This window comes from Ambystoma mexicanum, chromosome 11 (assembly GCF_040938575.1).
Source record: "Ambystoma mexicanum isolate Mex_15411 chromosome 11, UKY_AmexF1_1, whole genome shotgun sequence".
Classification (NCBI taxonomy): Eukaryota; Metazoa; Chordata; class Amphibia; order Caudata; family Ambystomatidae; genus Ambystoma; species Ambystoma mexicanum.
This window is the reverse complement of record NC_090934.1, coordinates 182,341,495-182,366,541: the sequence shown is the minus strand read 5'-3', so window position 1 is coordinate 182,366,541 and position 25,047 is coordinate 182,341,495. Positions and strand designations below refer to the sequence as shown.

Sequence of the window (25,047 nt, the reverse complement as noted above, 5' to 3'; positions counted from 1 at the left end):
AGTCAACGCTCTTCTTTGTCGAAGAGGAAGTCGGACCATCCGGGAAAACTAAAGGAGAAGCCCAAGGCCGACCTGCCCGATAAGGCCAAGGGGGATTGAGGCTCTCACCCTTTCCCTAAGGAGAAAGCCAAGCAGACGACCAAGGCCAAGCAGGACAAGGGACCAGTCCTGGCTCTGAAGGCCCAGGTGCAGTCGACGAAGTCCCAGCCTTCCATCGAGGGGGTGCTGGCGTCCCTCGCAAAGACCGCCGAGGCTGAGCCGGCTGGCGCACCAGTGTCCCTCCAGACCAGGAGGGGATCTTCTTTCCAACTGGTAGAGAAGACACTGGAAAAGAAGATACCGGTCATCTCCACGAGACCGTCCCCGAATGTCGTGAAGAAGGGGGGGCGGAGACGTAGAGGTCCTCCAGGGCATGGACATCTCCTCGGAGGAGGAACTCACCTACCTTCAAACCATCCAGGAGGAGGAGAAGGTCGGGAGCAGGCCCTACGACGAGGGCACCAGCGATGATGAGGATGACGACAATGAGGAAGGCAACGGGGAGCCGCAGGGCAATGAGGGCCCGGGCTCTCTTCCGGAGCCACAGCTTCCTAGTCCACCTTCACCTCGGTTGCCTCCACAACCTCCACAGCAACTGAAAGACATCTCAGTGGACATCCTCTCTGTGCTGCATAACCTGATCTTCCAAGTTCGGATGAGAATGCGTGTTTCACCAGCGCTCCCTCCCGCGATGCCGACGACGGCCGAACCACTTGGGGACGGAGAACCACCGGCCAAGAAGAGGAGCATACACCCTCCACGCCTGTGTCACCCTTTGCCTCCCTCCTCCTCCTCCGGGATGAGACGGATCCCGACACAGCGACATCGGGCACGGAGGACGACGGTGAGATGCGGGACCTCCTGTTGCCGCATCCCAGATCCTCTCCGCCGGAAGAGATAGGCTTGTTTCACGCGATGATCTCAAGAGCTTCGGAGCTCTTCCAGCTTGCTCCAGAGGAGAAGAAGGGCTTCCTGTACCAGTGCTGCGAGGCAAAGAGAAAGACCATCCTCTTGGTTCCTCTGCTGGGTGACATTTGGGACGAAAGCTTGTCCCTGATGAAGAACCCTTCTACGGCCCCAGCAAAGAGGGATTGCATTGAGAAGAAGTACAGGGTGCCGGACTTTGTGCCCAAGTGCTTGCGGGCCCAACTGTGTGGTGTCGGCAGCAGCCAAAAAGACAAAAAGAAGTCTTAGGGCGCTTCTTCATTGGCGCCCTCCAGACAGCGAGGGAAAGAAGTTAGATGGGACGATGGGTCATCTACTCCGCGGCCACTACCATCAAGGCCGCCAACGGCCTCACCGTCGTAGCGTGCTACGACCGCGAGCTCTGGTTCAAGGTTGCGTTTTGGGCCCTCAAGTCTTTCCTTCCGTCCCTCAAGGGCAAAGTGGTGCGGGTCTTCATGGACAACACCACCACAATGTTTTATATCAGGAAGCAGGGGGGCACCAGATCCCCGGCGCTCTCCAGAGAGGCACAGGACCTATGGCACTGGGCCGTCACCCAGTTTCTCATTCCATTTCATCTGGCAGGAGAAAAGAACACTGTCACCGACTCTCTCAGCAGGAAGCTACACTCTTGCCATGAGTGGGAACTTCGACAGGACCGAGTGGACTAACTGTTCCACAGATGGGGCAATACCCAGATCGACCTGTTTGCGACGGCGACAAACACCAAGTACCGGAGGTTCGCCAGCAGGTTTCCCCAGGCGGGAGCATGGGGGACGCATTCTCATTCCCCTGGGACGGCCTGTTTCTGTATGCATTCTCTCCATTGCTGTTTCTTCTGCAACTCATCAATCAACTCAGACAGTCCCGGTGCTGGACGATCCTCGTCGCACCAAGGTGGCCGAGGTAGATCTGGTACCCAGACCTTCTCAGCATGTCAGCGTCCCCTCCAGTCAGGCTTCCAGTGGTTGCAGATCTTCTCGCTATGGATGGAGGTGCAATTCTGCACCACGACCCAGGATCGTTGAACCTGAAGGCTTGGCTCCTGCAGCATTAGAGCTTGGGGGTTACGATCTCCCAGCGGACTGCAAGGAGGTGCTTACCAAGGCCAGGGCCAGGGCTTCGTCTACTCTGAAATGCTACAGACATAAATGGAAGAGGTTTGCTGTTTGGTGCCGTGCACAGCAGATCGACCCTCTACAAGTCACGGCTCCGCAGGTTCTACCATATTTGCTGTCGCTGGCCAAAGCTGGATTGGCCCATGCCTCTATCAAAGTTCATCTGTCGGGTCTACCGCTCCACCCGATCTCTGGGACGGTCCTCGTTGTGGTCACACCGTCTGGTTAAGGAGCTTGTCAAAGGACTGTAGGCTCCTGCCCCGGCATGGGAACTTAATGTGGTGCTGACTAGGCTCATGGGCCCTCCATTTAAACCTATGCAGACAGTTCCATTGAAGTTCTTGTCGTGGAAGACAGCGTTCCTTGCGGCCATCACCTCTGCACGACGGATGGGAGAGATTCAGGCTGGTGCTGCTGTTGTGCCCCTCCTTCATGCCCAAGGTGCCATCGGACTTTCATCTAAATGAGCCCTTGGTGTTACCTGTGTTTTTTCAGACGTCTTTGTCGCTAGCTGAAAAGACATTGCACTCGTTGGATGTGGCTAGAGTTCTGTGTGGACCGCACAAAGTGTTTCCCGGAAGACGTTGCAACTTTTTGTGAACTGTGGCCCTGTGAACCATGGGAAGGCCCTCTCCAAGGCATCCATTTCCAGGTGGCTCGCCGGCTGCATCACCCATTGTCACTGGTTGGCAAACCGACCGTTGCCTGGCCGTCCAAGATCCGCATCGACCTGAGCGATCGCTGCTACTACGGCGTTCCTGTGTGGTGTGCCCCTGCTGGACATCTGCAGGGCTGTTACGTGGAGATCGAAACATACCTTCACCATATTCTACTGCATTGAAAGGGATTCCAGAGTTGGCCAAGCATTGCTGCTTAACCTGTTTGCTTGAAGGTGAGCCTGGTGAGGAGGTAAGAGATGCTTATGTTAAGCCTTGCCATCTCCCGTGGTTGTGCATGCATGTATTGCTATGTATTCTTTATTCATGAGCATGTGAATCCATACCAGACCCCATGCTGGAGAAGAAACAAGTTACTTACCTATAACTGTTGTTCTCCAGCATGGGTATGGCATGGATTCACATGCGAACACTCCCGCCTGCCCCTCTTCGGCTCTTCTCTTAGTCCTACTGCCACTTTACATGCTACCAAATCTGAAGATGGCTGCCGGAGGAGGGGCCTAGGTAGAGGGCAGTCATTGGCTGGGGGGAGTATGACCCATAGCTCTGTGATTGGTTGTTAGGAGGAAGACAATTCAGAAACAAAACTGAAACTGATTTTTTCTTTACCGAGGTTTCCCAGCCTGACGACGGTGAATATTCATGAGCATGTGAATCCATGCCAGACCCATGCTGGAGAACAACAGTTACAGGTAAGTAACTTGTTCCTTCTCTCTTGTGTAGTGTGGGCCTTTCCTTTTCTAGCCTAAGCCTCCCTCAACCCAAGGCTAGAATCTATTGCTTGGCAACTCCTACTATCTAAGAAACTGTCTGGCTTGTTGTGATGGCCCAAACGCAAACACCTTATCTCTCTAACACCCTGAAGGTAGTATGATGTAAGGATTGGTGCCTTTCAGACACTCCGGTCCAACTTGGCTATCTCCTTCCACATCCTTGTGTTGCTCGCTCTATGTCTCTGTCTCTCTTTCCTCCTTCTGCTCTTCTCCTCCCACCGTCTCCACTTTCTATTGTCACAGATGGCCTCAAGAACACAACATTTCTCGAATGCAGTTCAAAGTTTATTTTCTATTTTTGTAATAGCAAAGGAGATTGCTTAGGGCGTTCCCTTTCTCTCTCTTGCATAGATCAGGCTGTTCCCCATCTTGCCCAGGCATCCCTCAACCCCAAGCTTGACACTACAGATTGATAACCCTGACTATCTACACATTGTCTGCCTGATTGTGATGACCTAGTGTATTGTTATACACCTTTGTCATTTGCACCACAAGGACACCCGAGAACAGTTTATAAAATCCCATCATGTAGCCATCTTTGCCCGGGGCCTTACCATTTGGGAGCTGATGGATTGCCTCCAGCACCTCCTCTGCTGCTATCGGGCACTCCAGGAGTTCGACCTCTGGACTAGTAAGCATCTCAATATCCACCTGCTAGAGATATTCCTCGGACCTTGTCCCCTCCTTCTTGCACTCTGTGTAATACAGGCCCTCATAATAGCGTGCAAAACCTTCAGCTGTCCTTTCATGCGTGCCCTCCGCTGGACCCTTCTCATCCTGCAGCTCCACCACCCACCTCTTCAGCACTCTGAGACTTGCGGCCAGCAGTGCGTCTGCCTTATCTCTTTTCTCATAGAATCTTTACTTAAGATATTTAGTACCTTCAACTCTGCCCTTTACTTTTGCATTGCATCCCTCACCTCCCCATCATACCCCCCCTCCATGTGCATCCGCGATTCCCCTTCCAAAATATCCGCTCTCAGCAACTCCTCCCGCAGTCCCCATTTCCTCTTCCTGTGCGCCCCCTCCCGCATCAGAAGTTCCCCCCAGGTGGCCTTTCCTGCATCCCAGACCACATTGGCATCCACCTCCCATTAATCTCAAAATATGGCACAATTTCCTCCTCAAATTTCTCCGCAAAGAGTGGGTCCCGCCACAGGGCCTCATTACACTGCCATCTGCTGTCTGCTCTGTCCAGCCACAATGGCACGGCCCAAATGCCCCTCATGCCACTCCCTACCCGAGAGAGGGAGGTTCCTTGCCAACTTTCTAACCCACAGTTCATCCGCCCATGCAGTAAAGTCCCCACCCACAATTTACAGGTCTCCCACTGTGGCCATAATAGCAGCTAGGGGCCCCCTGGATGAAAACCGCTTGGCCTTGATTAGGTGTGTAGCGCGGCCAGCACCACCCTCACTCTCTCCAAAACACCTTGTATTATAAGCAAGCGTCCCTCCATCAGTTTCACAGTTGCACTGTTCTCCATCCATCTCTGCTTCTACATTATGATTCCCACCCATCCCCACTTCACTGGCCCTGATTCCCAGTATACCTTCCCGATTCCAGCGCCTCACGGCCGCCTCTCCTCGCCCTCTATTAATCGGGTCTTTTGTGAAAACAGCACATCAAGGGCAGCATTCTGTAACTCACGCGCCACCAAGGACCTCTGTGGGCGCTTTCAGCCCTATAGCATTCAGGGTCCCCTCAGCCAGACTCCTCCCTCCAACGCTAGTCCCCATCATCCTGTCTCGCAACCTTCGCCGTCCATCCCATGTACACTTCTAGTGCTCCTCCATCGTTTTGCCACAGATACATGGTGTCTCCTTAGAAAGAATTTGCCGCTTACCCCCGCTGCCCAATAAACTACCTCACGCACCCAAATCTTTAACTGTATATGCTTCACAAACTGTAAACTGCAAAGGGCAGTGAATGCTTCCAGGACACCCTCTTTCCCACTGAGGGCCACATAGAGAGGGAATTAAACACCCTCACTCCAGCATCCTGACAAAACAACCAAAAGAGACACTCAGTCCGCTCTCCACGTAGCTTCATGTCGGCAATGGTGCATGCTCCTCACCACTTCCCCTGCACAAGACAATCAGGAAGTATTTCGAGGGGACGTGCCATTTAACGCATGCATTTGCGCCCGCTTTGTCCTTTCCTGCGCCTAGGTAGTTTCGACAGTGCTTCCTGCTTCACTCTCTTCTTGCCTGTTGGTGTTGCTCTGCTTCAGTGTCTGCCATCAGGTGGCTCAGAGCCTGCTTCCTCCACTGATGTAATCCTATAATCCATTGCGTCCATCCCAAACTGTAGGGCAAACGGGCAGGCCCACCGATACCTGATGCGTTTTTCGTTCTGCCATTTTCGTCAACGGCCGACAGTCTCTTCTGCGAGACAACGTTAGATTGGACAGGTCCTAGGAAATTGTTTTACGCTAGCCCTCGTACTCCAGATCTTGCCTTGTACGCAGTCTTGCCAACACATCCGCCTTGTCCTTGTACCTCGAGAATCTGACAGCAATGATTGTGGCCCAGAGCCGTATGGTCTGCCTCCTCTGTGCACTTTTTCGAGTTGAACCTCCTTGCCCCATTCTGCCTCGAACAGTAAATTGACAATGCTTTGCACCTTGTGCTCCACTAGGGCGGGGGTTTCTCCATCTGCTTCCCTCAAGCCCAGGCTCTGTATATTATTCTGTTTTTCAAGTCATCCATCTTCCGGGTGACTTCCTCCTCACAGAGCTCCAGTTCTGTCATTCGGCATCCAGGCGCATTTCTATGATGTCGGCACTGAGTTGATTATTTTCCAGGCCCTCGATTTTACTTTCCACTGTGCTCACTCTCCCTGTCAGTTCTGTGAGGGACGCCTGCAGGTCCTCCATAAGTGTTTGAATTTCTGCCAGAATAGTGCCGATGTCATCCCTCGTGGCAAAGTTCAACACATTGACCACTTCCAGCATCCTCCCCTCCCGCACACTCACTTCTCTGCCTAGCCTTCCAGTCGACATTGTCCCCAACTTCAGTGCGCTTCCTCTCCTGAGGGTCCAGGTCCTCGCTGCACAGTCTTTGAGCTCTCCTCGTCGGCCCCCCCATGGACGTCATTTAGGGGTCGCCAGAGGTCGCAAGTGGACCTCTGAGGTCTTCCTGGCTACCTCTGTGTTCTCCCGTGCGACCTCTTAAAAAAAAAAGTGTAATGCAAGCTCCTGGTCTCTGGCCAGCACCATGTGGCTCTTTACTTATGGAGTGGCTGGCTTTCTTGTGCAGGCCCCTTAAAAAAAGAAGAAAAATAAGAACAGGAGTGCTGCAAGTCTAACACTTTCAGCACTGACCCGAAATAAGAAAGAATAGGAATACCAAATAATGTGTCTTTCTGGAATTCTATACAATAATTGCTAGACTCTTAAAGGTTTATTTCAGGCACACTTCATGGGGTGAGTCACTGATTTAGTCTGTTCTTAAACGCCTCAACTCAGCCTTTTATCCCTCTGAGGTCGATAAATGAGTACCAACACAGGTTGGGTGATATTGGGTGTATATTTTTTCTATATAAAGTGCTTAAGCCATTTACCATTTGGTCATGGACGTCTGCTTGCATTCACAGTAATTTGGTAATATGGGCCTATACACACTAATCTTAACGATACATATGGCGATCCATTCTTGTATGAAATGTACATCACATTATAGTGATAGCGTAAGCATATTTTTCGTAGTGTACAATGCTAAGTGATGCCACTTCCTGTTTTGTCAACGGGTGAAAGGTTGTGTTCCATCGCTTCCCGCATATCACTTCTGGGTGGGGTCAAATGACATCGCTGCCTGTGATGTCATCAGGGGGTCAAGGGTCGTGTGATGTCACTTCCGCTACCCCTGGCATTTTGGTGAAATTACGTCCCCGGCCCCCCTGTCAGCCTTCTCCCTGCGTCCACAATCACCACCCCTGATGTATCCTTGTTGGGAAATGGGGGCCGGTGCAACCCCTGCACACAGAATGCAAGGCCCAGGCTCTATGTCCCTCCCCTCTTTAATTCCTACTGGTCACCTGTGGCCTCTGCACCTAGGCCTGCAGTTGAAACAGCAGTCTCAGAAAAGTTCCTCTTTGCGGGGAAAGGTACCGTATATTCCACCCCCCCCCCCCCCCCCCCCACAGACCAGCTGCCTCCCTCCCCTAGTTACTGGCATCAAAGTACTGCTTCCTCTCCCACTTCCAGGGCGGCCCCCCCACGGCTGGCGAGGGTGAGGGCCCCTCCACTTTCTCTGGGCTCAGGCCTCCTCACTGTCGGATCCGGCCAATGTCCCCACGTTGCTTTGGGTCCCCACCACCAGGACAGTAAGCCAATGAGACCTCCCTTTCTTTCCACACTTCAACCAGTTCAGTGTGGTGGAAATTCAAACTATATGTCTCCAGCACTGGGATCCAATCTGTCTCTGATACTGCAAATGGCCCCTGCAGAGAGCACCCTTCAAAACATATATGGGAGTCTCTGGATGCTGACCACTAAACTCTGTGGGGGGGCGCACAGCCCGTTCTGCTTATTTGGGGCCCACGCCATTGTCTCCTTCACAGCGCTCTGGGAAGTCCCCTGTGTGAGGGGGCGGTCTAATGAAGCTCCTTCTCATTGCGTTAATGGTGAAGGGAGCGGGAGCCGAACGTTATGCGGCCATGTTTCCCCGCGCCCCCTTGTGGTCTCCTTTACACACTATTAACTATTTCCAGACCCTCCTTCACATTTTACAGACCTCTCTATCAATTGCATGGCAGTGGTGTGCACTGTGCGGCTTCCATAGTGGAGTTCCAAGTTGCTGTTAGAAGAGAATCCCAGAGGTATGGTTTAAAGGGGTGAGGAGGTATCAGGCAGAAAGAGATGGGAGATGGGAGAGGGGAGAGTGGGGTTGCCTTTGTAGGCAGGGTGAAAGATGACCTCCATCTTCAAAGAGTTTGGTATGAGGGAGTGTAGCGCCGTCCAGTGGCAAATGGAGATTAGACAGTTGCTTTTGCATTCAGAAATTTCATGAGTGACAGAAGGAAAGAGAAGATTATCTGAGTGTCAGCAGAGGAGCTGTGATGGTTAAATTCAAAGTAGGGACTGAGTTTACCGAGGGATGAGGTATATGGTGCAAGAGAAGTGGACCCCTGACTCATCCTTCAGGAAGGCCAGCAGGTAGGGGAATGGGGAGGGGGTGCTGGAGTCCCATTACAAGGAGTGGGGGTGGCCAGAGAGATGGAAGGACAACCACTTGAGTATGTGTCCTTGAAGCAAAGGACGGAAAGAGTTTGCAGGAAGGAGGGATGATCCAAAGTGTCAACGACCGCAGGAATGTCTAGGCGAATAGGACTGGAGGAGAGGTGATTGTAATGGGCAGTTGTAAAAGAGGGACAGTGAAGAAGAAGACTGACTGCAGGAAGAACTGCCCAAAGGTGACTGAAGATCCCAAAGGAAATCAATGGAGCCTGACACTAAGAGCTACTAAGAGAGGCAGTGGAGTGGGGCGATGACAGGTTCATGGAAAGGTAAGACGATCAGAGGTTGGGAGTGACAGTGAGGGTATAGTCTCGGAAGAAGACCAGTATGATGAAACCTGACAGCAAAGAAGATCAGTGCTTAGCCAAGAAGAGCAGATAGGTTCCGCTGGGCCAGATCTGCGCTTGCCAGGACCAGGTGGTCGGAGCTGGAATGTGATGGGCTCCTCTATCTGATTATCATTACAAATAATCCTCTCATTGACTCAGCCCTGCCAGGCCTAGGTGCTTGATAATCTTGGAATGTGGGTCCCTGAAGACAGCCATACGTCGCTTGGCAAGGACATTTTTGAGTTCTCGACAGGCTGGGAGACCCTGAGAGACTATCAAGGATATTATTGGATGACATAGGGTTGAGAGAAAACCCATCCTGACTGTTTTAATTTGGTCCATTGTGAATTCACACTTACTAAAGTCCTTGACACTGCAGTGTTGGTGTATTTCTTGGTTCCTGGTGGCTGCCACATGACAGTATCTACAAGTTTTACTCATCTTTAAGATTGTGTTGAATACTGGTTTAGGTTATTGCCTGTGTCTTTAAGAGATATTTTACTGCATTAATGTATTACTCCTTTTGCAGGTTTCAGTACTTACCTGTTATTGTAGATATTACCTTTAGCACCATTTTATGTAGAGTATATTTTGAGTAATAAACCATGTGGACATTACTTGTGTGCTGATTTAGAACTATCCTTCATCCCTCCTGAAAGTAAAGCCTTGACCGCTCGGCCAGCTACCACTGTGAGGGTCAGAAATAACCTAAAGGAAACCCTCTGTATGTATGTATGCATATATATATATATATATATATATATATGTATATATAATCGATCAGTCTTTCTAAGCCAACTTCCACAGGCACATGACATGTGGAAAGTCTTCCTACCCATGATATTGTCGCCTTTACTGCACAATAAGTCATACAATATTACTAGTGTTTATTATACTTTAAATGTCATGTGTTTTTAGCATTGACTACTTTTTTGTTAGTATTGTTTAGTCTTTCAAGGATCAACAGAATTGTCTGCATTTAAACGTTGTTGTTAGCACTAGTAAGAGTAATGTCAGTATTAGCAGTTCTGCAATCATTGAGGACTGTTATGAGTATAATTGTATGTTAATGTTAACATCCGTGTTATTAGCTTTACTGACCGTATTGTCACCTATGTTGTTAATAATGCTGTTACTATTAATGTTGATGGCTTTATAAACAGCACGTTGTGAGCCTCATTATGCTTTGGGATTATTAGCAGTATCTTTTGGCATTTATCAATAGTCATGTTGGCATCATTACTAGCATTTTGCAGCACTATCAGTATTATGGTCACACCTGGACACTGTTGTCAGCATTTACATTTGTATTGTCAGCATTATTAACAGTGCTATCACTTTATCAGAGATGGCTCTGCTGCAGCCACCTATTGTTGTCACGCCCCAACGGGTCAGGGCACACTCGACGAGGATCCTGCACAAGAGGAGTGGATCCCTTTCCAAAAGCTGCAGCCGGGGACAAAAGAATTTCATATGCGAAACCATCAGGTACCAGAAACTGTTACTGGTCTCTCAGAGGAAGCCTAGGGGAGGAGTTAGGGGTGGTGGTATGGAGCTGAAGGTGGAGGAGGGTCAGGGGTCACTTGAAGGGTGTGTGGATTTCACTGGAAGTTTTGTAGAGGGAGGGGGATTAGCACGTAGAACCTCGGGTGAAGTTATGGGGTATGGTGAGGTCCTAAACACATGTAGTATCTTTAGATGATATGGTGGAGTGAGCACAGGTAGCAACTGGGGGCATTGCGGGTGGGATGTTCTTGATGACGGGACATACCTATCATTTGAGATGTTACTGGATGTAGTGCTAAAGACGGGGGTAGAATCTGCAAGCGATTAATAATAATGTGTTTTTATAGAGTGGTTCATGCCAGGGTCATCCAGCTTCTAAGCGCTATAATCAAAGGTGTTCTTGATGCATTTTTAATAGGATCTGACTTACTTTTTAAATTTGTTTTATTGTATTTAGCCGAAAATCAGCTTTTTACAAAAACACATGGTTTTACATGATTAAAATTACATAATACACATTTTTACATTCATTAAAAAAACATAAAATTCATCACAATTTACAACTCAAGAGAAATTATTTTCAATTAAAAAGAAAAATGAAAAGAAGAGAAGGAAAAGAAAAAGGGAACACAGAACAAGGGAAAACAAACAACCAAGACATTTAATGAAACCAGCGGTCCTCAACAGTTTTAGTACCCCCAAAGTTAATTTAGTTTAATAGCCGGAGGCCAGTCTCTCACAAAATTCGACCGTCTGAAGCGTGAAACATGATGGACGAAATGAGAAAGAATTCTCGCTCTGATCTTGTAAAGCAGGACATTCGATAAAAATATGTTTAAGTGTTTGAAGTACCCCTTTCCCACATAGTGTACAAAAACCTTTATCCAAACTTAGGTTATAGAGAGAAGCCCTTATTTCTCCTGTCAGGACTACATTAAATCGGAACCTGAGAAATTCACACCTTTCATCTGGGTCTGGATATTTAATCTGGTATCTCGGTAGAAGACCTTTGGGTTTATCCAGGATGGCTAGAGTTTTTCCCAATTTCAACTTTCGGACGGAATCTATTGTTTGAATCCAATCTTATGTAAAAAATAGCTTTTTTTAACACCCTAAGGATTCCCCACCTTTGACTTATTGACTGTAGAAGGATGAAAGGTTGCTAAATCGGCCCTGCCGCAGAATTTGAACTTGCAACGTACAGACCACCCTCATGTCAGAGACCAACACTTTACCCATGTAGCTGTCCACCTGTAGCTCAGTTCCAACCCCAGGCAGTGGTTGAGGGGTGGGACCTGAAATGTGGGTTGCAGAAGGGGAGCACAAGGGAGCATCAGTGTCAAAAGACCATGGGGAGAACGTGGGTCATGGAAGATATGAAATACCACAGGGCGTGGTGCTGGAGTGCCTCGGGTATTGAACAAATGGAGAGGTCCTGATAGATGCTGAGGTGAAGGAGGCCCAGGAAGCATCTGACATGCCACAGGACATGGTACTAGAGTGAGTCGGGTATTGAGAAGCAGAGGTGTCCTGGAATATGATCTGGTGGGGGAAATGAAGCATTTGAGATCACTGGATGCGGTGCTGCAGTGAGCTGGCTATTAAGCAGATGCAGATTTCCTTTGATATGGCGAGGAAGGGAACACATGGAATATATGAGATATCATAGAACATGGTGCTGGTGTGAGTTGGGTATTGAGGAGATGAAGGTAACCTGGGTATGGTAAAGAAGGGGGCACATGGAGTATCTGAGATATCACAGGGCGTGGTGCTGGAGTGCCTCGGACATTGAACAAATGGAGATGTCCTGATAGATGCTGAGGTGAAGGAGGCCCAGGAAGCATCTGACATGCCACAGGACATGGTACTAGAGTGAGTCGGGTATTGAGAAGCAGAGGTGTCCTGGAATATGATCTGGTGGGGGAAATGAAGCATTTGAGATATCACTGGATGCGGTGCTGCAGTGAGCTGGCTATTAAGCCGATGCAGATTTCCTTTGATATGGCGAGGAAGGGAACACATGGACTATATGAGATATCGTAGGACATGGTGCTGGTGTGAGTTGGGTATTGAGGAGATGAAGGTAACAAGGGTATGTTAAGGAAGGGGGCACATGAAGTATCTGAGATATCACAGGGTGTGGGGCTGGATTGAATCGAGTATTGAGGAGAAGGAGGTGTCCTGGGATATGGTGAGGAAGGGGCATATGTAATATCAGAGATATCATAAGACGGGATGCTGGTGTGAGTTCGCTATTGAGGACAGGACAGTGTCTTGGGATATGGTGAAGAGGTGGGCAAATGAAGCATCTGAGATATCATAGGACAAGGTGGTCAAATGAGTGTGATATTGAGCAGATGGAGGTGCCCTGGGATACAGAGAGGAAGGAGGCCTATCCAAGATCTGGAATATCATAGGAAATGAGGCTAGTGTGAGTCCGGTAGCAAGCAGACAGAGATATGCTGGTGTTGCTCCGACAATGGTGAGGAAGGGGCACATGAAACATCTGAGATAACGCATGATGTGGCAGCTCTCCGAGCAACTGAAGGTACCACAGGTGGATTTGCTGGAGAAGCAAGTACTTGGAGCAGCTGGAGGGGTCAAGGGAGTAGCCATAGAGCCTGTGTAGAATATTAGGAGATGGATGTGTCACAGCTATATAATAAGGGGTAGGTTAGTGGGTGGGGCTGTCTTAGATTGCGTGGTTTCTCATGCTTAAGTGTCCTTGGCAGAGCTGAGAATGTCTCCTGCTGTTCCCTGTCATAAGTTACAGTAGAATCTTGAAACAAGATGCCACTTCCTCAGCGGTGCCTCCCATTACTTTGCCCTAAAGATAAAGTGGTCTACATTTACTCCCTAAAAACAAGGACATATTCCCAACAAAAAAGGAGGTACTATAAACATACCCAACAAAGAGGAGCCTGTTGCCCCGCTTCCAGCCAAACAGCTCCTCCGATATGTTCAGTAGCTCTGATTTTATCACTGCCAGATTTTCAGTGGAACCCTACATTTAATAGACATATTTTAATTTGCATGAATTACTAGGTACAACAAAGTATGGATTACAAAAAGATACTTGCATTAGACAACTCACCCCAACAGGGAAAAGGAGTAACCTTTTCAGGCCCAGTATTTTAAAGTAGTCCATGAAATACAACCACTCTGGTTATACTGTTTCTATTTGTCTTTCTGTTTCAGCTTCATCAGAGGGCTAACGAGTGTGTGCAAGTCCTCCAGTTGCTCACAGATATTAACAGCGGCACAAGTGTTGCAAACATCCTGCAGCCCAGCCTGGACCTCTCTATACTGAAGGTACATCTTACTTCGGGGCTAAGGGCATACAGAGATGTGGTCCAAGGGAGCCGGTAGAGTGTGGAATGCAGGATTAGTGAAATGGAGGTTTGGGGCTGGCAATAAACAGGGACAAGAGCAGTATGGGACCAGGGACAAGCAATGACGGAAGCAGGGTGTGGCCATGGATACGCAGGTAAAGTGGTTTAATGGAAAGCAGTGGGGAAATCTTGAGAGAAACATAGAAGAATGCTGAACGAGTTTGGGTCAGTACATACAATGACAAAGGAATGGGCTCAGTGGAGCCCAAGTAAAGCTGGTGCATGCAGGGATGATGTCTGGCCCTTCACATTCAAGTGATTGAGTAGAGCTGTACTGAAAGAGAACCACTTATGAGCACTGTAAATCAACTGGCAAAGGATGCATGCGGTGACTGTTAATAGATGGGGGATCAGTGAAGCCATAGACACCAGCAGGAGATAAGAGACTATGGTTCAAACTGGGGACAAGGTCAACTCTGGAATGAATGAAGCTGCGTGGAGCGGAAGACAAGGGAGGTCAGATTTTGGGGGTAGATGAGTGGGATGGAGATGATTTGAGCAGGTTCAATGATGTTGTTGATGGGAGCAGGTAAAGGTGAAGAGCATAACTGCAAATTAATGAGTGAGCAGAAAAAGGGGAGGGTATGGACTGGGGATTGAAGGCAGCAAGGTTGAGGCGGGACAGGTACATGCAATTGGTTTAATACGGTATGTAGCTAAGGATAAGCAGATATTTTGGCAATATACCTGGGAGTGGGTGGAGCTGTGGTACATGCAGCTAGAACTCGCACCTAAACAGAGTGGTTGTTGAGATCAACCAGTATGAGTTGGAGTCCAGGAAAGTTCCTGGTGGTCGAGAAGGAAGAGAAGCCAGCACATTGACTGAGGATTGATCTAATGGTGGACCAGAGGACAACAAATTGGGATCAGTGAAAGTCAGATAGAGCAAAGAACTGTGACTGGGGTTTGATGGGTCTTGGGGGGGGGGGGGGGACCAGGGACAATGTCCATGGATTGATTGAGCAGAAAGTAGACTCTAGATAGTGTGACAGGAGATCACAGGAGTCATGAATATAACGTTACAAACCTTTGTTAACTTTGTCAGGATGGATGAGTTATACGTTAAAGGGCTCCTATCATGATGGATGAGTGCAACAGCTGTAGGATTTAGGGAATCCTACTAGAAGTAGTACATCTGACTATACTAAGTGTGTAAGGAAGGGTTGCCTCAAAATTTCTCTAGAGCCTAGATGGAAAATAATTGTCTTTCTCTGGATTTACTTCCCACAATACTTATTCTCATTTCCAGTGATGTAGCAGTCACAGCTGTACGGATACAGTGCCTTACTCTCTTCTTTGCGCCCTGCTTGTTTCTTGACACTCTCCTACCAGGAAGTACTTCTTCCCCCTAGCTTAGGGTATTTGTCAGTGCTAAACATTCTCAACCTCTGCTATGAATCACCCACCGTTAGCCTCCTAGCTAACAACATAAAAGACACCTCCCAAATATTATTGCTAGGCGACCTGAACCTTGGGTTAAATGACCCTGATGACAAACCAGCACAAGCCATAGCTAACATGCTAGATGAACACGGACTAATCCAAAGAGTGCTTACCCCCACCCATAATAAAGGTAGGACCTTGGACTGGATTGCCACCCTGAACTGCGACACCGTCATCACCAAAACCGCTCCCCAACACTGGACAGACCATCACCTCAATCATGGCACCACCACTGCCCACCAGAGCAACAAAAACAATATTACCCTGGACAACCTCCTACCACTACTACTGCCAACCCTCAATGCTCTTCCCGACAGCCTAAATCCAGAGTGTCTAGCAGAAAACTACAACAATGCCATAAAGAAAGGTCTAGACATCATTGCCCCTCTTAAACTGCAAAAGAGTAAACAACAAGCCCACCTGAACACCTGGTTCACCCCACTAGGAAACTTGAAACCCAATGGCGCAATTCCCCTATAGAAGAGAACAAATCACAACTTAAACTTTTTGCAAACAACTATAAAAAAGAAATTCTACTCACTAAAAAGAATCTCTTTAATGAAAGAATCGAAAAATCTAGCTCCAACACCAGAGAACCATTTGCCATACTAAGGGAATTAGAATCTCCCATATCCCCACCAGACAACATAATTAAGGACAAAGTATGGTGCACCAGCGTCCAAAACGCCCTAACTAATAAAATCAAAACCCTCCAAACTAAAATCGCAGTAAAAAAATACTCCCTCACCACTAATGAAGCATCTCCCAGCAACCACGCCAAAACAACCAACCCTTCAGGTCAGAATCTCTTCAGGTTCACCAAAATATCTATCCCAGAAACAGAAAGAGTTATAGCCTCACTTAAACCATCTAACTGCAAAGGCGACAACTGCCCTCCCCAGATAATCAAGTATGCTGCCAGGGACATAGCCCCCTTTATAACCAAGCTGATCAACGCATCCTTCTCTTCCAACACCATACCAAGCAACCTCAAATAATCTTGGGTCCTGCCTCTCCTCAAGAAGCAAACCCTAGACCCTGCTATTCCCACCAATTACAGGCCCATCACCACGGTGCCGTTCCTGTTAAAGATAATAGACAGAGTAGCATACCTGCAAATTCAACAATATCTTGAAACTCACAAACTATTAGGCACCCGCCAATCAGGCTTGAGACCGCAGCACGGTAGTAAGATAGCCCTAATCGATCTTAATTCCCAAATCAATGAGATTAACGACAAAGGTAACACCACCATGTTACTCCTCCTCAACCTGTCGGCAGCGTTCCACCTGGTGGATCACGCAGTCCTGTGCGAACACCTGGCCTCAGCTGCCCACTTCTCGAAAGAGGCCATAGCCTGGATCCAATCATTCTTGGACAATTGAACCATGAGGGTCGTCTCTACCCTAGCCTCAGCAGACCCCATCAAAATAACTTGTGGGGTACCCCAAGGCTCCTGCGTCTCTCCCACCCTTTACAACATCTTTACCACGCCCCTATTTGACAAGTTGGACAGACTGGGTGTCTCATATACTAATTATGCAGATGACACCCAGATCCTCATACCCCTTTCGTGGCAACTTCGACTCAGATACGGCCTTGGTAAACAAAATATATCTCATCATTCAGGCATGGATGGCCACACACGGCTTATTCCTGAATGATGAGAAAGCCGGAATCCTGCTCCTCGGATCCAACACTAATCTAAAAAAACTCAGCTCCAACTATAAGGCCTTCAACATTGATGGCAACACCATCCCAGTGGCCACAACCGTGAAAACACTAGGCTTTCACCTTGATGCAACCATGTCACTAAAAAAACAAGTCAACTCACTAGCATCCTCTACCGCCTACACATGTAAGCTAATCAGGGCAAGTAGAGCCTTCCTCACCCAAGCTATCTGCATCATCATCGCCAATGCCCTAATACTATCCAGACTTGACTATTGTAATGCCATGTACCTAGGAGCCAACAAATACATAACCAACAAATTACAGACACTACAAAATAACACTCTCAGAACAGCCCTTAACCTACCCTCCAAGGAACACATTTCCAACAAAAGGAGAGAACACAAATGGCTCAAAATCTCTGACCGCATCTCTCTCAAAACGGCATCACTCACTTTCAAATGCTTAAACAACGCAATCCCCCCCTATCTCACATCCAGAATAAAGAAAAAAACCTCCACCCGCCCCACCAGATCGATTAACTCTTACTGCCTGCAGGTACCCAATTTCAGACAAAAGAAAACCGGCAGCAGTAGCTTCCCTGTCTTGACAGCTCAACATTGGAACGCCCTCCCACTCAACATTAGGACAGACCAATCCTACTATAGCTTCAGGCGAAACACTCTCACCTGGCTGCGGTCCAATGATCCCCATGACTAACCCTGCCATCTCACCTGCCCATGCCTTTGCTCAAACCTGACTGCTACGCACAGCATTAAATATATAAATATGTAAGTTCAACCGAACTGTCTCTATGCACAGTACTAAATATGTAAATATGTAAGCAGTTTATTAACTACATGTATATATGCACATTCCACGCAATGTAATGCTACGCTCCTTTTCATGTGTGCCTTATCCTGCAACTAAGTTTTTATGTAATCCTACCTTCCTGCTCTCTGTTGCGCCATGTTACCTCTGGGTTTTGCACGCCATACTAAATAAATAAACAAACAAACCGTTCTGAACGAATGTCAGTACCTCTCATAGACACTTTTATCAGCAAGTATTTCTTCCCCTTGCTTAGGGTTTTTTAGGCTGTTCTTTTTATAATTGCAAAAGCCAAGGAGTCGTACCCTCTGTCGCCCTCATCGGCCAATCAGATAGCTCACTGTTATGATATTTCCTGGTAATAGCCAAACCCCATTCAGACAACAGCATAGATGGAGTAAGGGTCTGGAAAGAGTTCTCTACACAATAACTTTCCTGGTGACTACTTGCTCCTACTCTCCAACTCACAGTCCTTCTCTTCCCAGTTTGCCTCCTGGTCATTAGCTCAGACTGTTTTTTTGCCACAGAGCCCTGAGTTCTTTTATATTACCATTGATCTATAGGATTATCCATTAAAAGTTATGTTTGCTTATTCCCTGGTGTTTTGGTCCCCATTATGTTTGCTTTGTTTCTTTTAAACATGCACTTTGTGTGTGCACTTTTGATAGATATGATTTTGAAATGTATTTTTAAATGGGGAAGTCCCTCTTCATACCATCACTCCCATTAGCCTAAATCCCCACAGGCTGCCTCACATACACATTTACATTTACATATTGTGGACGGTCACAAGAAGGACGCAGACCCTTTCGGACATGGTTCAAAAGGTTTGTATTAAAGTAAGATATAAGACGTAACTGGACCTATATCTATGGGTGTTCCCTGCCTATATCTCTAACTAAGGTGCACGTCAATTTCGTGAATATTCAAACGGAAAATATCTGCTGCCCCAAAAAACTACCCTAACTGACCCAACCACTTTGAAAACGAACTTCTATATGGATAATGACTCCCTTTTCTTGAGGGTACTTCTATACCAGACTATCAGATTCTTCATCAATATGTAATCCTCAAATAGTCTCTCATGATTTCTTGGATCAGTCTCTGTACCTCATGTGCGCTCTGGAGTTTTCCTTTCTCCTTGGGAGTACCCTTTGGGGCTCTTGTACAAGCTACAGGTTCCTGGTTGTTGTCTCCAGCATATCTTGGGAATACATTATTTTTCTAATAGTACTTCTCTCTTGGCCAATTGTTGCTCAGTTTACTTTGGCTTACTTAACTCTTTATTTGCCTCAATTGTCTAGTTTCTCTAAACTCTTGCTCAAAATATTCTCTCCTTTGGATATTCTCTTCTTCTTGTACAAACTATCTAGTGGCTTTCCATTTTTCCATTTTCCAGTGTAAGTTTATTTGATTGAAGGGGAACTTTGTCTTGTGACTTCTGCTGAGACAGGTTGTTTGCTGCATATACTGATCCCTTCTCGGTATTCCGTTAGTCCTCTTCACCCCATTACCTTCTATTGCGAAGGAGAACTCCTTCTAGAGCCTTATGCATCGGTGGCGTTCTCTCAGATCCTGGACCGTCGTCACCTGGACTTCATCGGTGTGTTCCTCCTTGTGGTCTCCCTTCTCTCGCCGAGGGGTTCTCGCTACCCTGTAACTTTCTATGTGCTGTGGTATCAGCAATGGTTGTAGAACTGGCTTTCTACCGCTGGCCTTCTGTGTGCTCGCCACCACCTTCCTCCAGGCGCCTGCCCTGCTGGTTTCTCACGCTGGGATAACGCCATGGCTCTGGCGTCCCCTTCTCTTCCTTCAGGCTCCCGCTCTGCTGGTTTCTCATGCTGGAGTTGGGCCGTGAATCTGGCGTCCTGATCTCTTCCTCTGGGCTCCCGCTCTGCTGGTTTCTCAGGCTAGGGTTGCGCTGTGACTCCCAGTCTCTTGTTTCAGTTCCCTCCCCTGTGGGTTCCTAATGCTGAGATTGTGCTGTGACTTTGGCATCCCAGTCTGTAGTATCAGGCGAGTTTCAAACTTGTGGGGTTACTGGCTTGTGCTGCCTCTGCCTCTCTCTCTGTGGTATCTCAAGTGTACGTTATTTAACATACTCATCCCACTGGATTAGGTATTTGGAGTTAAAGGGACATGTTCTTTTTCTATAAGATAGTGGCATCTATTAGGAGTTTCTTCGCCCCATTCATGATATTTCATAATTTTTGGTATTGTGGAGCATGCCATGTAAGCCATAGTATGCACAGCTCTAAGGAGTTCATCATGGGAACAGGAGTCCTTGTCCCCTAAGGGGGAGTTTCTCCTGGTGAGGTCCCACTTGTTTTAGGGTGGGTGTTGCAGAGTGGGCTCACCTCCCTAGCCTCACAGGGGGGTTCTCTCTTGTGGAGAACGGATGAATTCCCTCGATTCGTTACAAATATACACATAAATATATATGGAATTGGTTGATTTCAACCAAAAGTGCACCAGTTTAAACAAGTGTCTAGAAATAGGCATATTATGATTTTTCTTTCCTCCGCCAAGGGTTGTCATCTGCAACTGTTATATAACTGGACCTAATTACTGATTGTGTGGTGGAGGCCAAGGGCCAGAACACAATTTTGAAATCATGCAATCGTGTGATGGTCAGCTCTTCACTCTGTAGTATGGGCCAGTGTCTCTCCAGGACTCTGGTGGAGCGCAGCTGCTCTGGAGGAATGTGAGCGCATTTGCTCCCAAATCACAAGACCGCTCAGAAAGAGGCTGCTGCTCTCACAAACAAGAATTCTGAAATCATGGCGGGGAAGGCTGTACAATGGTTTGGCGAAATAGGTTTACTTTCCTTATAGGGTGATGGTTTCTGCAGAAGGTTTTGGGCAATACCTTCTCCAAGTAAACAAAGGCAAGAGGGACTGGCTCAGGAGGATGGTATCTCTAAGGCCAAGTGGACTCCATAAATGACACAACTCAAAGGGTTTGGTTTGCAGAGTTGTATTAGGAACTATGTACAGTTCTCCTGCCATTTGTGGTTCCAAATAAAATATTGTTCTCCTTCAATTTCATCAGGTCATCTTGTAAATCCAATTTCAGGTCAGCGGGTTCCAGGAGTTCTCCAGAAGTGAGGCTGGCTGGGAAATTCTAGTAGTTTGCTAGCATGTTCATGATCCATCCACTAACCTAGGGAGCTGATCCTATGAAGACCCAAACCTCTCAAACATTCCTCCTCACCTGGCCAATGGCCACTCATGCCTGTGGATCTGAGCGATAACCTTGCATCTGGGCCTAATGCTGTCTTCAGACGGGCCTCCTCAGCGTGCCGCCATTGATTCCTTTTCCTACCTGACCACCACAACTTGTGAAATTAAGTTGTGTATTGCCTTAACTGGCACTCCCTCTGTGTCTCCAAGGGAACCTTTGCCCCCCTCCATCTCCTAGTCCCTCATTTACTTCATATTCCCACCTCTCCTCTCTTCCTCCTCAACTGAGCAGCTACACCTCCAAATTCCTAGATTCCAACCTTCCCCTGTGGCTTTTCTCTACCACGTCCTTCTCTCCAACTTGGCTTCATTTTTCTCTATATATCACTTCCCTCCCACTACACTGTGGTCTGCCGCTCTTTCAACTCCTTGTTTCAACTCTTCACAATCTCACTCCTCCCCTCCTTTTGTTCCACGCTTTTTTCCTGCAACCCCACCTCCTCCAACCTCTCTTACTACTCCATATTCTTGTGCTTCCCATCTCTCCTCCTCTTTCCAATGCTCTCCTGCACCTCTAATCAACTCTCCTTGCTGTCTGCTACTCCGAACTCCTACAATGGCCAGGGTGTTTCCTGTGTTATATAGGGCTCTGACTCCACCCCCAATGTTGGGCTACAATCATCTGTTTGCATCTGTGTGGTATTATTACTGGCAGTGGGGGAATTGTATCTGTGCGTAATTCTTAGTGAAAGGGACTCCAAGCACGGATGGCTTCCACAAGGGTTGGGCCAACCAAGAAGAGGTCAATCCGCTGTCTTTATTCCCTCATTGGCATGCATGTGCAATGAAACGCAAACCTGGAGCTTTGCAAGCAGGCCTAGCACTGTTCACGGGAAGTCCCACTCTTCACTTGCTGTCAGTTCTTTCCTTGCCTGAGACGCCACTTGCTCGGGAGAACTGTGGCTGAGCTGTTCTTGAGCCAACTTTGAGATCCCATTATAATGATTCTGGATTTTCGTAGTTCGTTCTTCTAAGCGTTAGTTTGAACATCCTGATCTGGCTTCCTTCTTCAAGGGCAAACGTCATCTAGGGCCTGCAGGCGATAAGCCACTGCCTCTTTCCTGTAATCCTGTGAGGGAGACCAAGGGATTGATCCCATACTATATACAGGCCCACCCCCGCCTATTGATTCACCACCAAATATACTTCCAGGGCCAGGCAGTGGACATTGTCACAATGTGCTTCTCCAGTTATCACATCATATAGCTTTGCGGGGGGGGGGGGGTCAAATGTGACTTTGTCAGCATAGATGGTAGACAGGTGCAGACGAGGAAGGAGGCTATGGATCGATTCTAGTTAGTACTTGGGAAAATGACTGGGGTGAATAGCCAAGCAGATGTCTTGGAATATGCAGTAGACGTGCGAGTGCACCATGATAGAGCTTTGGGCTAATCAGGTGGGGTTTTCCTACAGGTGTTTACAGGGATAATGAAATGTGCTATGACTCATTTTTGCAGGACATGATTGACCTGAGTAAAGTTGCAGTTATGGGCCATTCCTTTGGAGCAGTGACTGGTTTGCTGGCACTGGTTAATAATTCCCAGTTCAGGTGAGAATGTTTCACATAACTGCATGTTCAGCGTCATATGATGCTCAATATAGACTGAAGTCTGACTTGGTATGTTACTGATTTAGCATTTACATAATAATCAAACATATGTAACTGTCTTCTGTATGAACTGATATGAGCAGAATTTGAACGTTCTCTTTAGTCTACAGAGTAGTCCAATGACATATTTCGCTCTGATATAAATATGCATCTGCAAGGATCTGCACTCCAGTTCCCACCTGAGTATTCCTTGCAACTCTATCATGTTCACCTCTTAGCATGTACCACTTTCATTAGTGCCTGGAACTCTGATTATGGGTTCAATGTGATCATTCTGCATTTTGAAGGCCTCACACAATAAAGACAAATTATTTTTGACCGAAATTATGCAGCCTTGAAATGCAGAATTATCACTTTTCCCAGGGGGTTTCATCTCCCCGAGCTCCTGACAAAGCTGATCCTCCGTCTGCCCTCACCCTCTCCTGAAGTTGTGGGATTTCTCAGAAATGTGGGGGTTTCAACCCTTGATACTCCCCCACTGCTTCCCTTCCCAGCCACCCCCAACCCTCCACCAGAGACAGACTGCCACGAACACACACAAACACACTCACACTTGCCCACTGCTCATCCGTGCCCCTTCACTGCCACAAACATTCCCCCTCCTCCCCTATACCGATAAATAAACATACAGACAGACACAAACAAACAACACTTACCTCGAATTCCCATCCCTTCCCTCTTCCAATCCGTCCACGGCTGCCAGCCCCTGCACGCACTCCTATGCGATGAGGGCCATGGCGGTTCGATTTAGAAAGACCATCCTGAGCGGTCTTGAAGCGGTCTTTCTAAATCTACTTGATTCGGATTTTGAAAAAGATATTTTCACTGGGAACAGATTATTGTATTGGCAGTGGTAGGCTTTTGAGAACCAGCACTCCCCATTACCTCTAGTAGTTTGACCTCTGTGGAGAAGGGTAGGGAATTGCCATCAGCGGGGCCTTCTTCCATGAGGTGCAGTATCCTTGGTTCTGCCACTCAGGAGACTGTTGCTCAAAAGCAGTTTTTTCTCTAACATTTATGGCACTCTTTAATCTCAGGAGGGACAATACTAGTGTGTATTTCCCCTTCTTAGTCTGTGGGTATCAGTTTGATGTTATTGAGTCTTCTTTTGCAGGAGTGCATATAACTTCTTCTGTTTCTAAAAGTCTTCTGGATTAGGGCTGAAATACCTGTAGAGTATTTGCAGTGTTCAAAACATGTACTCGCCAGTAGTTATTGGTAAGTGGTAATTGACTTCTGATGACTAAGAAATAGTGCGCTGTGTGCATGTGGGGAATTGAGGGGATGGGTCAGGGTCTTGACCTGGTCTGGGGTGAACACCTCCCGTCATGCTGTAGGAGGCCTACCAGGGCATATGTCAGTGCCAGTCCTATCCCAGGGGTGCTATGAGGGAGTCGAGGGGCCCCAGTCCTTGAACCCCTTGTATGTGCCGTGCGTTAAGACCTCGGTATGATTTTCAATCACACAATGCCGCCCAACAAATTTGCTGGCCAGAATTCTTTTTGTTTTTTTCATTCCTCCAGGGATCAAAATGCTCAGCTGCCATGCCAGCGCAGAACAGTCCGAAGAAAGAAAACAATGTTCCTGATTCAACCTGGAATGTGCCAGCACTCAACAATACTAGCATCTCACAAAATGAATATCGCTCACCACGGCTAAAGGCACCAAGAAGCAGGCCAAATGAACACCATCCTCCGGCAACACAGACTAATTCAAATTCAACGTGCATGAAGTGGATGGGACTAAAAGGGATTTTTAAGGATTTCCCATGTAATAACCCAAAGGAAAAGACTAGAGGGAGATTGGACTGCAGAGTCAAGTGATGGGCAGAAGCAATGTAGGGGGAGGTTAGGATAGGAACAAGAAAAGGGAAGTATAAAAGACCTGCAGATGCACGGCAAGTTGAAAGGTGTTAGGGTGTGGTCAGAAGGATGGAAGGTGGAGCAAAGTGCTGAGGAGTTTGTGGGGTTGCTAAATATTATTAAAGGGGAGTGGTTGATTGTGAGCGAATGGTACTAAATTAGGTAGAGTGGTTCTGTGAGTGGAAGAATAGTTATGAAAGTGAATGTAGTTGAGACTGGCACAGAGACGTGTATGAAAGACAGAGTGAAAGCAGATGGGAGAATTGTCGGAATAGGAGAGTGGAAAAGGGAGAAGAGGGCTTATTTGAGAGGTTAAAATATAGACCAGAGGTGAGGAGATGAGCAACCTAGGGAAGAGAAGAAAAGGAGAG

General features: G+C 47.6%; 1 protein-coding gene across 3 annotated transcripts in view; it reads left to right on the top strand.

The window, feature by feature from the left end:
* Positions 1-25,047, top strand: part of PAFAH2 (platelet activating factor acetylhydrolase 2) — a 395,798-nt gene that overhangs the window by 265,553 nt on the left and 105,198 nt on the right. For all 3 annotated transcript variants that reach the window (XM_069622750.1, XM_069622752.1, XM_069622751.1), the window contains 3 exons: positions 10,467-10,608; positions 13,825-13,938; positions 22,663-22,754. In XM_069622750.1, coding sequence (XP_069478851.1) covers positions 10,467-10,608; positions 13,825-13,938; positions 22,663-22,754 — 348 coding nt within the window. The remainder of the gene's footprint in view (positions 1-10,466; positions 10,609-13,824; positions 13,939-22,662; positions 22,755-25,047) is intronic.